We start from the raw sequence: 14,377 nt of genomic DNA, 5'->3' as shown, positions 1-14,377 counted from the left end.
AACACAGATCAAGTATAAAAACTGGAAGTAGGTGTATTCAACTGTGAAAAAAAGAAAGAAAAATAGGAGCAATGAACGACCCAAAGACAAGAAGTGTGATATATAGCAGTTTTAAACAGTAGGGGTGTTGTGGTTACGTGGTCACGATTGCCACGGGGCAGAGCCGTATTCAGATCTTTCTGATTCTAATAATTTTTTTCTCTGTATTCAAATTTGTGTCTGTAACGTGGTGTAACATCTGTTTGCATCAGTGAGCCGTAAGGAACAGCGACCTGTAACGGCAGCTGATCCTGTACAACTACTCTGTTAGTAGCCGAAAGGAAGGGGCTTTCGAATGGGAACCGCAAACTTCTGATGACAAGGCGACAAATCAACCGAATCCTCCACCGGAATAGAGACAGTACGTATGTCATATGATACAAATCTCTTACCGACTCAAGTAATTTGTACGCCTCCTAACCGTGTGAGACACGCCTCCTTGCCCGATTTGGGTCTTCATATGAATGTAAGTGCGATCACTCCCAAGGAAATGACGAAAACATAATATGTGTCATATAAGCTGCAAAAATTAACGGAACAGTTTCATAATCACACAGTTTCTCTGTGCTCTCTCGAGACATACGTTTTTAACGTTTTTGAAGTTGTGTTCCGTTTTGGAACTTTTGACTCTCGAATTCCTTTGTTGTAACATAGTTCACACCTTTCATTTGTTGTTTTCATTTCTGTGAGTCGTCTATGTGGTATCTCGCCTGCTGTCACTTCTCACCACGTTTACTTGTGGCGGTAACGATTCTTATCACATGGCTCACATTCTATAAGCAGTGCATAGTATGACAACAGCCAAGATTACAGAAAGAGAACAAACATTTCGGAGACCGGACGGACAGTTCATAATGTCGTGAAAAAATAAATAAAAACAAATGGCACGAGGAGTTTTGAACACAGCTCTTCCGCTTCAGACTCCAACAGCGTGATCACTTAAGCACGACGCTGTGGGTGTTTATGTACCCTCTATATTGCATTTGTTAAGCTTGCACCGTTTACTGTTTCTGTTTTGCTTTTCTTTTCGCAGTTCAGTAGAACTTCTTCCTGTTTTCGTGCTTGATCTGTGTTAGATTATGACGGGATACCCACTGGGCCATCTTAAAACTAAATCTGAGGGGGGTGCGATGGGAAATTTCCTGTGTGGAATCATAAGGGCCTAAAGCATGTCACCTTCCATCGTGAGATTGTAGCATTTATTCATCCTTCTCAAATCTGTTGATCTTATGTTGAGCCAGGTTTATCTGTGCTGTAGGCTCACACTGTATACATGAAAATTCACGGATACCTGTTATCAATGGTTCCTCTGGTTTTCAGTTTAAATATTGGATTCATGGCGGAGTGCTCTAGACCCTTATGGATCTTAGCACCTCATTTGTATTCCAGTTAAGTGACCACGTTGGTAGACATCACCACTTGAATTTAATCAAATTCACAAACGGCACTTGTGTTGGGAGTTGGTTGTTTACTTTGCGGGAATCGGCTTTCGTAGGCAGTGTAAACATGAACACCGTTGAAACTATTTTAAATGCTAACAGAAAAGTAAAGCTGTGAGGAAGGGTCGTGAGTCGTGCTTGGGTAGCTCAGTAGGTACAGCACTTGCCCGCGAAAGGCAAAGGTCCGGCACACAGCTTTAGACTGCCAGGAAGTTTCATATCAGCGCACACTCCGTTGCAGAGTGTAGATCTCATTCTGGGAACAGAAGCTACCGGAAAAAGTTAGTTGTATGGGAATGGGCCTCCCTGAACAGAGCCTTTGAGTGAGAGAGTGACGAAATCACAAGCGAACATGTAACAAGGAAATGTATAGTTATCACAACTTGTTGTGTGGGTGCAGTGTAAGGATATCTCATTTTCCGCCTGGAAGTAAATTAGCGAACTATTACATCTGTTAGGGATCTTGTACATTTGTCGGAAAAAATGGAAAAGCACGAGAACTCCCATTTACACAAAAATGCGAAATGGAGAGTTGTGAAAGCTTACACGTTATTTCGTTATTGCCCTAAACTGTACTTAATTAAGTATAAAACAAGAAAATTCAATAAAAACAATTGTTTCTTTTGTCATATACGTTATGCATCTTATTATTATTATTATTATTATTATTATTATTACTGTTGTTATTATTACTAACAGTGGCTGTAGTAGTGTAAACTTGCTGATAAGCATACTGTTATATATCAGATGCTGTTAATTTCACACTCTCAAATTTATCTGAATTTAAAAATTTGTGAACACCCAGAATGTACACTCAAGAGCCGCGCCACTGAAAATTGCTATTAATTTGAATAATTATCGTTTTGGTGGAGTTGGATTCCACACAGGTGATTCGAAATTGTATAACAATGATTGCTGTTTTATGTTCTGTCTGATGATGAAAAGTATTGCTATTGTGACCCCCGTGGCGATGACTTTCCTTTGAATTTAAAAACTGCCTTTGGCATTTGCACGGAAAATGGCTAATCCCAAGAAAGTTCTGTCTTTATATATTAAGTTTTAAGTTGGAGCTGAATGTTTTTGCGTATTGTTCTGATGTCCAGACCTGATGTACTTAATGCTTTTTCTGACATGTTCAACTGCACTGTTGTATGATGGATGCGAATATTATAGTAATGTACATAATGTTGTCTTAACCCAAGTAGTTTCCGTGGTATTCGCGTTAAGGGTTACCTTTGCAACCCGATTAGACTACTGAACATTGTTATGTCCTACTTCCAGTTCGATATATTGCCTTTTATTATCTATTTGTGTATCTCTGGCATGTAATTATGCTTATTGGTTAACAATACCAAGTGATAAAAATTTGTCACTATTTAGAAACTGGTTATTTGTGCTACAAGTACGTCCTCTGTTGTTCTTTTTGGAATAATTATTTTGACATTTTTCATTTCAGTAAAACTAAACATAAATAATTTCTTAAATATGTTGTAAGCAACGCTTTTCACAGAGTTAATTATTGGAACGTTGGTGCAACCTGATTCATGAAATTTGGTAACTTTCACTAGAGCAGGGTCACTGGTGTTGTTAAGATGGGCAAGGATGGAAGAAGGTATAGGCCATGGCCTCATCAAATGAGCCATCCCACTATTCGTATCGTTTGAAGCAATTTAAGGAGATCACAGATAAAAACTAGAAGACCGAACGACGACTTGAACTCCGCTCAAATCGAGTTAAGAAACAGTTAACTGCTTTGCCCATTGATATGCAAGATAACGACTCCGACTAATTGTAGCACAGAATTAACTGTGTCCACCTTGTTGCATTTCCTTTTCCAAAACAATGTGGCGTTCTGGTAAAGATGCATGTGTGTTCCTCAAGGTCTCAGTCCTGATATAGGATGTACATATTTCATATAAATCACTTCAAACAAGCCCTCCAATACAGCCACGGTCGAGTAACAGCCTTACTTTCCATGATTTCGATCTCGCCAATACATTAAAATCTAAAATTGTTTATTTTCATTATATCACTTAGTGTTTTGCCAGCATTTTGTGAACATAAACCAAAATTTCCCGCTACTTACAGTCAGCGAAAGTAAACCATTCTAAAAGAGTGGACTTCTCCTTTATTACTACCACTGTAAATAGCTCACGTATTTGTGTCGTTACGTCATTTTCTCCAAAGTAATCGAATTACCTTATCTGCTATGAACAATGAGGTCTGGAGCTCCGTGCACAGACTTAAATGTGTTACTCCGAACCGTTGAATACTGCTTTTTATGTAAGGAACTAATTAAATTTCAGGACCATATTACCTAGCTGCCTAAATACTTTTTATATGTGTTACATGTGGATGTACGAAATCATTTACTCAGTTGAATTCCACATCATCCAACAGACACTTTTACCAGTATATTGAGTGGAATGGTACACAATCTTGTTGATAGAACATAGTATGCTTCCGGATAAATTAGATATAACTGTCGATACAACATTTCTACAACTTTTTGGCCCCGTTCTTTGGTCTAGTGCCATTAGAGGTGCGGATAAGCTGACGTGGTATCGGTATAACTTAAACGTAGTGCCAAGGATGAACTTAGCATGGATTATGATGAAACATCATTTGATCATGACAATTTTGTTCAGTGACTAGCTCGTTCACTGCGTTTGATGTCAATGAAATTATTTTTACGAGGAAAAGTAATGAACCTCATTCATAAGACTGTAGTTGACGATTACAAGGGCATGGTTTCTAGGAACGAGGTAGCTCATGAAAAAGTGTGCGAGTTCACTGTTAACATGCTTGTGCAGTTTATGGTAGTGAGTGATTACACAGGGCATCCTAGAAGTAAACGTACACCCAATTAAAACTGTACGTAAATGTTTAAAAACTGTATTTATAGCTACAAGAGTATACTGCTTAGAGGTGCGGAGGTGGTGGCAGGAATTTTGGAATAAACACTCAGTTTTGCTGCTTGTGCGTTTGGTGCAGGTAGCGGCAGTGTTCAAGAAACAGGAAATGGTTACAAATCTGAAACGAAGAAACAGGAAGGATGTTTTTGGTTTAATGTCCCATCAACGTTGAGGTCGTTAGAAATAGAACACCAGCTCAGAAAGAGCGAGTATGGGGCAGCGAACAAGCGTCCTCGTTTCAAACTAACTATGGCGGCGTTCAATTTAAGCTACATAAGGGAATAACTGAAAACATAAATATGGAATTTGAACGCCAGTCCTCCGGAATCGAGTCCGTGTCTCAACTACCGCGGCCTCACTACGTAGTTCACGAAAATGTCAGTTTCTTCCTTTCTATCATTGGATTTAATCACGGCTAACAGTGCTCAGCAAATTTCAGGTAATATGTGTGAAGATGTTCCAGTTTAACAGGAGTTTTACCTTACGAAGTGACAACTCACCCGTTGGTGACTTACCAAGGACAGGTCGACCTGCAATCCTAGCTAAACGAGTGTAAGAGTGAGACAACACTTTATGAAAAGTCAGAACAAATAATGTGTTCGGTTCTTGTGGTATTCGGAAGACAAATAGGTCTGTACATAATGTCTTGTACAAACATTTCCTACTTCTTACACAAAAAGTGGAAGCAGTTCGATCTTTGGTAGCCAATGGCGCCACGCTTCGATTAGACCTCCCAGTCACAATGTTATCTTGTACTAAGGGCAATAGCTGCTGTTTCAAAAGGCTACTTTTTTCTGGCAAAGGAAAATTTTATGTAACGGACGTACTTGACATATCGTAGTCTTTGCGTAGATTTATTCTGTCTGTTGGCTAATACAGTGATTGGCCTCAAGTACACATCAGGGTGCTTCGTGTTATGAAGTGTATTGTTTTAGTTCTTTGTTGTATATTAATCCTGACTGGTTATGCAGCACTGTGAAGGGAGTTTCGTCTTCATTCCCCTTCACTTCCTCTCCCGGTCATATTTGTAGCCAATGCAAATAATATTTGTAATCGTTCTAAATTATGAATCATCATGGACCAGATAAGTTAGCAGTATCAAATCACTTTGCAGACATCAGTGAACAACCCCCTCAAAATAATCTAGTAGAGTTCATGTTCAGCCTGTATTACTGATAGGATTATATTTAAATGGAAATTCTTTCTAGTTTACTCGTTCCACTTTGGAATCGCTGTTTAGTACTTTATGGCGCCAGAGTTGGTGTTTCTGTCGTTAGAGTCACCTCCAAATTCGTCGCTGTCACTGGGCTCGAGGCTGGGGGCGGAGGCGTTGGCGGCCTCCAGGGCGTGCAGGCGCCTGGCGCAGCAGTAGCGGTGCTGCTCGGCGGGCGGCACCATCTGGGCGTCCAGCTGCTGCTGGTAGGCCAGCTGCGCGATCACCGCCAGCTGCGGGTCCTCGCTGGGCAGCACCTCAGACAGCGCCACCAGCTGCTGCATCGCGTCGCCTTCCCACGGAGGCGGCGCGTCGACGCTGCTGCTACCTGCAGTCACAAGCGGCAGTTACCGGTTGGTGCTGGCATACCAGCTGTGTAGCTGTCATCAGCGGTGTGTCTCCAGGAAGCAGCTCTACAGACTACACCACACATGCTGTACCATTCCGTCCTCCCACGTTGCTGCTGTGTTCGCCCTGTTTTCACTTACCTTCCACAGCTACTTTTCTCATTATGTACCAGATACCTCACTGAGAAAAAGCTGACTCTAACTACCTGAAAATAAGTGTGTACCACAGATGAGACGGAATCCATATCCAAATGAGTCCAAACGCCTCATGCTTTGTAACCATCACTAAAATACACTACCGGCCATTAAAATTGCTACACCACGAAGATGATGTGCTACAGAGGCGAAATTTAACCAACAGGAAGAAGATGCTGCGACATGGAAATGAATAGCTTTTCAGAGCATTCACACAAGGTTGGCGCCAGTGGTGAAACCTACAACGTGCTGAGATGAGGAAAGTTTCCAGTCGATTTCTCATACACAAACAGCAGTTGAACGGCGTTGCCAGGTGAAACGTTGTTGTGATGCCTTGTGTAAGGAGGAGAAATGCGTACCATACCATTTCCGACTTTGATAAAGGTCGGATTGTAGCCTATCGCGATTGCGGTTTATCGTATCGCGACATTGCTGCTAGCGTTGGTCGAGATCTAATTACTGTTAGCAGAATATCGAATCGGTGGGTTGAGGAGGGTAATACAGAACGCCGTGCTGGATCCCAACGGCTCGTATCACTAGCAGTAGACATGACAGGCATCTTATCCGCATGGCTGCAACGGATCGTGCAGCCACGTCTTGATCCCTGAGTCAACAGATGGGGACGTTTGCAAGACAACAAACATCTGCACGAACAGTTCCACGACGTTTGCAGCAGCATGGACTATCAGCTCGGAGGAGCTGCGGTTACCCTCGACGCTGCATCACAGACAAGAGCGCCTGCGATGGTGTACTCAACGACGAACCTGGGCGCACGAATGGCAAAACATCATTTGTTCGGATGAATCCAGGTTCTGTGTACAGCATCATCATGGTCGCTTCCGTGTTTGGCGACATCGCGGTGAATGCACATTGGAAGCTTGAATTCGTCATCGCCATGTTGGGGTATCACCTGGCGTGATGGCATGGAGTGCCATTGGTTACACGTCTCGGTCACCTCTTGTTCGCATTTACGGCACTTTGAACAGTGGACGTTACGTTTCAGATGTGTTTCGACCCGTGGCTCTACCCTTCATTCGATCCCTGCGAAACCCTACATTTCAGCAGGATAATGCACGACCGCATGTTGCAGGTCCTGTACAGACCTTTCTGGATACAGAAAATGTTCGACTGCTGCCCTGGCCAGCACATTCTCCAGATCATTCACCAATTAAAAACGTCTGGTCAATGGTGGCTGAGGAACTGGCTCGTCGCAATACGCCAGTCACTACTCTTGATGAACTGTGGTATTGTGTTGAAGCTGCATGGGCAACTGTACCTGCACACACCATCCAATCTCTGTTTGACTCAATGCCCAGGCGTATCAAGGCCGTTATTACAGCCAGAGGTGGTTGTTCTGGGTACTGACTTCTCAGGATCTATGCACCCAAATTGCGTGAAAGTGTAATCACATGTCAGTTCTAGTGTAATATATTTGTCCAATGAATACCCGTTTATCATCTGCAGTTCTTCTTGGCGTAGCAACTTTAATGACCAGTAGTGTAAATTCATAAATCTTCCAGTCAATCATGTTGTACCCAAAGGGCCTGTTTTCTCTCTATTCCCATTCTTCGTTTTTCTCATACAATACACCTATACTACTTTATCCTTTCCACCTCCTTCAATGTCAGCCTTGAACCTAACTCTTCAGAACTAATATCACACCAACTACATTTCATCTAGTTTATTCCCTGACGCAATCAAAGACCTTTAAAACAAACCATTCCAGAATGTATACAATAGGACAAACCACCTGTACCTTGTGCCCCATGACTTCTACCTTATCATTTATAATAGTGCTATCCAATTAAGTAATGAAGTAGATTACTCTAACTAAACCTCGATCTTAAACTCAGATGGAAGCATCCAATAAAAGCCAAGAATCGATTCAAATTATTAAAACTAAACTGGCAGAACATTTGGAATATATTTGGAAACCACGGCTCACAGCTTTAAAGCCCTTATCTGTCTTATACTTTCCTATGTCAGCATCGACTTATTATGATTGCAACGAACTTCCATAACTCCCTCCAAACCCTCAAATACAAGTTTCTCTGTCTTGCTTTCTATATACACACACCCATCCCAGAAACATTATTCACCAACCCCATTTTCTACCTAACATTCAATCTTAGTACTCTGCCACAGCAAAAGGCATACAAATATCCAGAAACTGTACCTGCAAACACTCTGGTAATAAAAGTTCAAAGACTTCCAACGCAAGACCATGAAATCTGGCTCATCATCTTCCCTCATCATTGGGTCTTACTTACGCTCCATCCTTATCCACATCAGAACTCTCATCTGCTTTCATTTCCTTTCCTTTTCATGTTATTGGCCTAAAATCCTTCCTGCCGCCAAATACTACTTCTACTACAAAGCCCTATGGCTAACTCTAACCCATTACATCCAAGCACACATTCCAAGCCTGCTGAGCCCACACGTTAATCGACAGAATAATATTCCCTCTCCTAAAACTACTTTATACGAGTATTTTTGCGATATCTGATGATTCTGGTACTCTGCCCTATCTGCACCACAAAGTACTTGAACGTGATGCGCAAACCATCTTCACACATTCTTGGACTGGAGTTACATACAGCTTCCATCATCAAACTACGAAAAGTGTTCTAAAATCTGTCTCCCCAACAAAATATAACAGAAGATATTTCTTCTCCATGTTAGAGCTTCTGGTCTCAATGTTCCATTCTTAAATGTGGCACTTATCTCTCCATCATCAAAATCCCCCTGATACCTGCACATGAAACTGCCACTGCACTTCTGCAGCTCACACTACCTTCCAAATTATTTCGCTCAATCCTCGTTTATGCTCCAAGTCCATCACATTTGCTGTACAGGTACAACTCACAAAATCAACAATGTGCTACTCCACTGCATTCTTTATTCGAGTAATTTAATATCATCACACATCAGTACTAAAAAATATAAATAACATAGCATATTTAACATTTAAATGATACTAGTACATTCATTTACATTTTAACTAATGATCATGTGATAATAATAATCTTCAATCAGACCCAGAGGCTATGGGTGGACAACGAGCTGCTGTCATCCTCCACCAATGTCGTCACTGGACATGTTTAGAGAGGTGTATGATCTCCCGATCGCTATTGCCGGTTATAGAAGGAGAGCTTGTATGCCTTCGAAGCTTGGGTGCTGTGCAGTTACGCGATGAAAGTCATTTTGGACACATAGGTAACGACGAAAGATGCTTGTCTTAATTTTCTTCTATTTATTCAAATCTTTGTTGACGAACCATTTTCTGTCATTACCGCCTATCATCTGAGGATAGATCATATGTAGAGTCACACAGTCACAGATACATTCTATATCGCCTTCAGGTAGCTCCCTACTTGTACACGCAAAGCTGAGTGTGTGTTGTTACAGCCGTTCAATCTAAGGAAAGTCCTGCACAGTACCAGAAATCGAACTTGGGTCTCCGTATGGCACTCAAGCCGACCGTTCAGCTACAGAGACGGACCCAAACGCATAAATTCAGTCGAAATTTCTCCAAGTCTAGAAACTGTAACAATAATATGAATGAGACAAAATTCAAAACCGTGAACAACTGAAAAGCACTTTCAGGCATTGTGACTTCTTTATGAACGAAGTGTATGTGGTAGTGTTGAGCCTTTACCAGAAAAATGGCATCCGAAGAAGCGTGGCTAGCTTCGTGGGTCCCGTTGAGATCCTGAATGGCACAATGTGTGGCCCCTCTGAAGCTACCGATTCCATATTTGATGACAGCCCCAATACCATGCGAGGAACACCATCGCGGAATGGTAAACATCAGTCTCGGCAGTGTACAGTCTTTCTTCTGTCGAATTCCGACATGTGCTGACGGACGTTTCTCTTTCTTGCACGTGGCATGACACGATCTTACAACAAACCAACATTCGAATGAGATATCTAAATTAGAAACCCACTATTTAATATCCCCCTACGTACACAATGATAATTCCAGCTACTACACTCGGTTGCGTTGAAATGCTAATTACTCGCATATCCAGAATTTGTACATTTCATGCTAATTTAATTAGTGTAAGATGCCACCTTTATGGTGTGACAATTTTAATCGCCAGTATTGTGCATGAGAAATTATAAGATTCCAAAACTCGCTGCTAAGAAAAAATTTCTTTTTTTCCTTTATTGTATTTTCAATTCTTCACTCGTTAGTGGCTGCTCCATAGAGGTAAGAGCTTCTTAGCAATGGTACAGTCTAACACTTTGCAGCCAGAAGAATACTAAAACACAGAAATCATTTTAATATATTCAAAAAGCTGACTTTTTAAAAAAATCATTGAAAGGTTTCTTAAATTGATATTAAAAGCAATTAATACGGCCCTAACACCATTTCTTCATTTCTTCAAGTAACGATGTGTTTGGTAATTTGACTCATATGAAATTGAGAACATTTTTATTGGAAATCAGTAACCAGCCACAATTTTCTTTCAAATTACAATAAAATCATGAGATAGCTTACATGTTCTTTCTTGGTTAAAACTCCATGGTGAATATTTTTGCGCATGTGTTGCCCTAAGATAAAAAGAACTTAACTGTTTGAATTTTACATACTTACGGCTGATCATTGTATTTAAAACAAGCAGATGAAACATAAGCTGCTGATGTACTTCTATGAGCTGGATAGGAAAGATCTGTGCGAGGAGAATATAAGTCTCACTAGTGGAAGTTGAGTTTTCTGATGATGAAAGGCGGGAGGGGGGTTTAGTAATGGAGTGAGTGGAACAGTATGTCATGGTGAGTGTAACGTAAGATGGGCTCTGGGGGGGCAGGGGGGGGGGGGTCATTGCATGTCTCAGAACACTTGGAATATACAAAATACCGAGTGCGTGTAGGCAGTTTTACGTCTGACAGACTTCCCGCATCGCTGAACAGCGCGCTTAGAGCCTGAAAGATGTTTCCACCTACGCTCTCCCGAAAAACCAGCTGTAGCGGAACGTGCTTTGAAAAAAGGACTCTCTGCCTCGTGATGACTGGGCGTTGTGTGCTGTCCTTAGGTTAGTTAGGTTTAAGTAGTTCTAAGTTCTAGGGGACTGATGACCATAGATGTTAAATCCCATAGTGCTCAGAGCCATTTGAACCAATTTGAACGAATTTCATTGCATGAAACTTCTGTTATTAAACGGACCAACGGCTTCACGGACAGCATGAGAAACGAAGCAATGGTGTTAAAAATATCGTACAACACCCTCAATAGCTGAGAACGGCCAGGGATCCTGTAATTGGGGAACTGAAGCGGGCGCGGCGGGCGCCCCACCAAAACATTAACATTTACGGTGTGTGATCAAGCACCGATGACGTCAGTGGCAAAGACGTGGCTACAAAGGCATGGCAGTAGCTTCCACACTACAGTCAACCAATTGACTATGGCAGAGGAGATCTCTACCGAAAGCTCTTGAGTAATTAGCCACTTGACACGGCTTGAAACCTGAGAATATTTTATTAATGAATTTCGTCGTGGTGCATGCATTCGTATATAAACCTAATGGGACTGTACGAGGTGATGTTACTAAAGGTTTTAGTCGGTTTGAGAAAAATTATAGTCATTGATGCTTTCTTCAACTCAGTGTAGTAATCAAGATAAAGTTGAGCAGACTGCAGGGATTTCTATGCAGAAACTGCATTCATTTAGATGTTGTGACCAGGATCAGGGTGCGTTTTTGTGAAGTATTTGTTTAACAGATGTGATGTAGTTAACATTCCCTGTCATTCTTCCTCAGGTGCTACTTTAGTTATGTTACTATGTTAATAAGAATACACATAATCCGTACTTTACAAGTGAACGTGAAATTTATTTTAAACCAAACATTTTAAATTTTTTTGTATTAGGCATAATCAGTGGTTTTTATATGTTTTCTCCTACACAGGAGCCAATGTGCATGAAAAGAATGAGAAACATGAAAACCACTGATGACGTGTAATGCGAGCAGATAAAATATGTTTGATTAAAAGCAAACTTAACATTCAGTTGCAAAAGGCAGTCAATATTCATTCTTATCTAGTTATTCTTATCTAAATAACAAACATTACTGATTTGCTGTTGTTGCTGTGGCTAGCCCAGTTTGTGTTTTATTGTGCAACGACTAAAATATTGTATCAGTGGGTGGGACAGAGATTATCTGCACGTTCATAGACTTTCAAATATAGAATAGTCGAAATGACTGATCAGAAATTGCGAAAATGTTCGAGAGAAAAGAATGCAAAGTGACTATCTTCCTGAGGTTGTTGGGTAGATGGAGCAGATAGTAGGGGGTGGAATTATCGCCAATAGGACACTGAAATGCTTAGAGGACGTTATGGGCTGTGTTTCGTACACTTTGGTACATATTTGGCAACAAACCGGCATTTTTTTGCTGCCTTAAGCATACTTGTGATACCTTTTTGGTTATCAGTGTGTAAAATTTCAGTGGAGAGTGTACGGGGAGGATAAGAAACAATATGGTACGTATTGAGGTGGAGTAGAGACTGTAGAGGGAGCGTGGATCAGTCAGGATTAAATTGCGTGAAATGTGGGTGATTATAAGAATCAATAAAAACTGTTGCATGAAGTAAGGAAGGAAAGAAGATTAAAATTTAACATCCCGTTAACGACGACGTCATTACAGATGGAGAACAATCTCGAATTGGAGAAGGATTGGCAATCAAACCAGGTCTGGCAGGACAGGAAATGGAACCACTATTCTCCTGAACGCAAATCCAATGTCTTACCACTGCGCTACCTTGTCCAGTTTGCAGAAATGAGGTGATCTGATGGATAGTGAAGCGTGTTGGAACTTAAGTGCCTGGCTTTATTTATGTGTACCTATGGAACACCTGAAGGCATTTCATCTGATGTGGCGCTAGTCTTGGATAACTACACTACTGGCCATTAAAATTGCTACACCAAGAAGAAATGCAGATGATAAACGAGTATTCTTAGGACAAATATATTATACTAGAACTGACATGTGACTTCATTTTCACGCAATTTGGGTGCATAGATCCTGAGAAGTCAGTACCGAGAACAACCACCTGTGGCCGTAATAACGGCATTGATACGCCTCGGCACTGAGTCAAACAGAGCTTCGATGGCCTGTACAGGTACAGCTGCCCATGCAGCTTTCTACACGATACCACAGTTCATCAAGAGTAGTGACTGGCTTATTGTGACGAGCCAGTTGCTCGGCCACCATTGACCAAACGTTTTCAGTTGGTGAGAGATTTGGAGTATGTGCTGGCCAGGACAGTATCGAACATTTTCTGTATCGAGAAAGGCCCGTACAGGACCTGCATCATGCAGTCGTGCATTATCCTGCTGAAATGTAGGGTTTCGTAGGGATCGAATGAAGGGTAGAGTCATGGGTCGTAACACATCTTAAATGTAACGCCCACTGTTCAAAGTGCAGTCAATGCAAATGAGAGGTGACTGAGACGTGTAACCAATGGCACCCCATACAATCACGCCGGGTGATACGACAGTGTGGGAATGACGAATACACGCTTCCAATGTGCGTTCACCGCGATGTCGCCAAACACGGATGCGACCGTCATGATTCATCCGAAAAAATGACGTTTTGCCATTCGTGCACCCAGGTTCGTCGTTGAGTATACCATCGCAGGCGCTCCTGTCTGTGATGCAGCGTCAAGGGTAACAGCAGCCATGGTCTCCGAGCTGATAGTCCATGCTGCAAACGTCGTGGAACTGTTCGTGCAGATGGTTGTTGTCTTGCAAACGTCCCCATCTGTTGACTCAGGGATCAAGACGTGGCTGCACGATCCGTTGCAGCCATGCGGATAAGATGCCTGTCATGTCAAATGCTAGTGGTACGAGGCCGTTGGGATCCAGCACGGCGTTCCGTATTACCCTCCTCAACCCACCGATTCGATATTCTGCTAACAGTAATTGGATCTCGACCCACGCGAGCAGCAATGTCGCGATACGATAAACCGCGATCGCGATAGGCTACAATCCGACCTTTATCAAAGTCGGAAACGTGATGGTACGCACTTCTTCTCCTTACACAAGGCATCACAACAACGTTTCACCAGGCAACGCCGTTCAACTGCTGTTTGTGTATGAGAAATCGGTTGGAAACTTTCCTCATGTCAGCACGTTGTAGGTGTCGCCAACATAGTGTGAATGCTCTGAATAGCTAATCACTTGCATATCGCAGCATCTTCTTCCTGTCGGTTAAATTTCAAGTCTGT

At 41.8% G+C, this 14,377-nt stretch overlaps 1 protein-coding gene across 1 annotated transcript in view; it reads right to left on the bottom strand.

The window, feature by feature from the left end:
- LOC126353098 (uncharacterized) overlaps positions 1-14,377 on the bottom strand; it is a 287,154-nt gene that overhangs the window by 46,829 nt on the left and 225,948 nt on the right. The window contains exon 16 of the mRNA XM_050002737.1: positions 5,677-5,934. Within this exon, the coding sequence (XP_049858694.1) occupies positions 5,677-5,934 (258 nt within the window). The remainder of the gene's footprint in view (positions 1-5,676; positions 5,935-14,377) is intronic.

Source organism: Schistocerca gregaria, chromosome 1, assembly GCF_023897955.1.
Source record: "Schistocerca gregaria isolate iqSchGreg1 chromosome 1, iqSchGreg1.2, whole genome shotgun sequence".
NCBI classification, from domain to species: Eukaryota; Metazoa; Arthropoda; class Insecta; order Orthoptera; family Acrididae; genus Schistocerca; species Schistocerca gregaria.
Note: the sequence above shows the minus strand (reverse complement) of the source record. Positions and strands in the feature narration are given on the sequence as shown.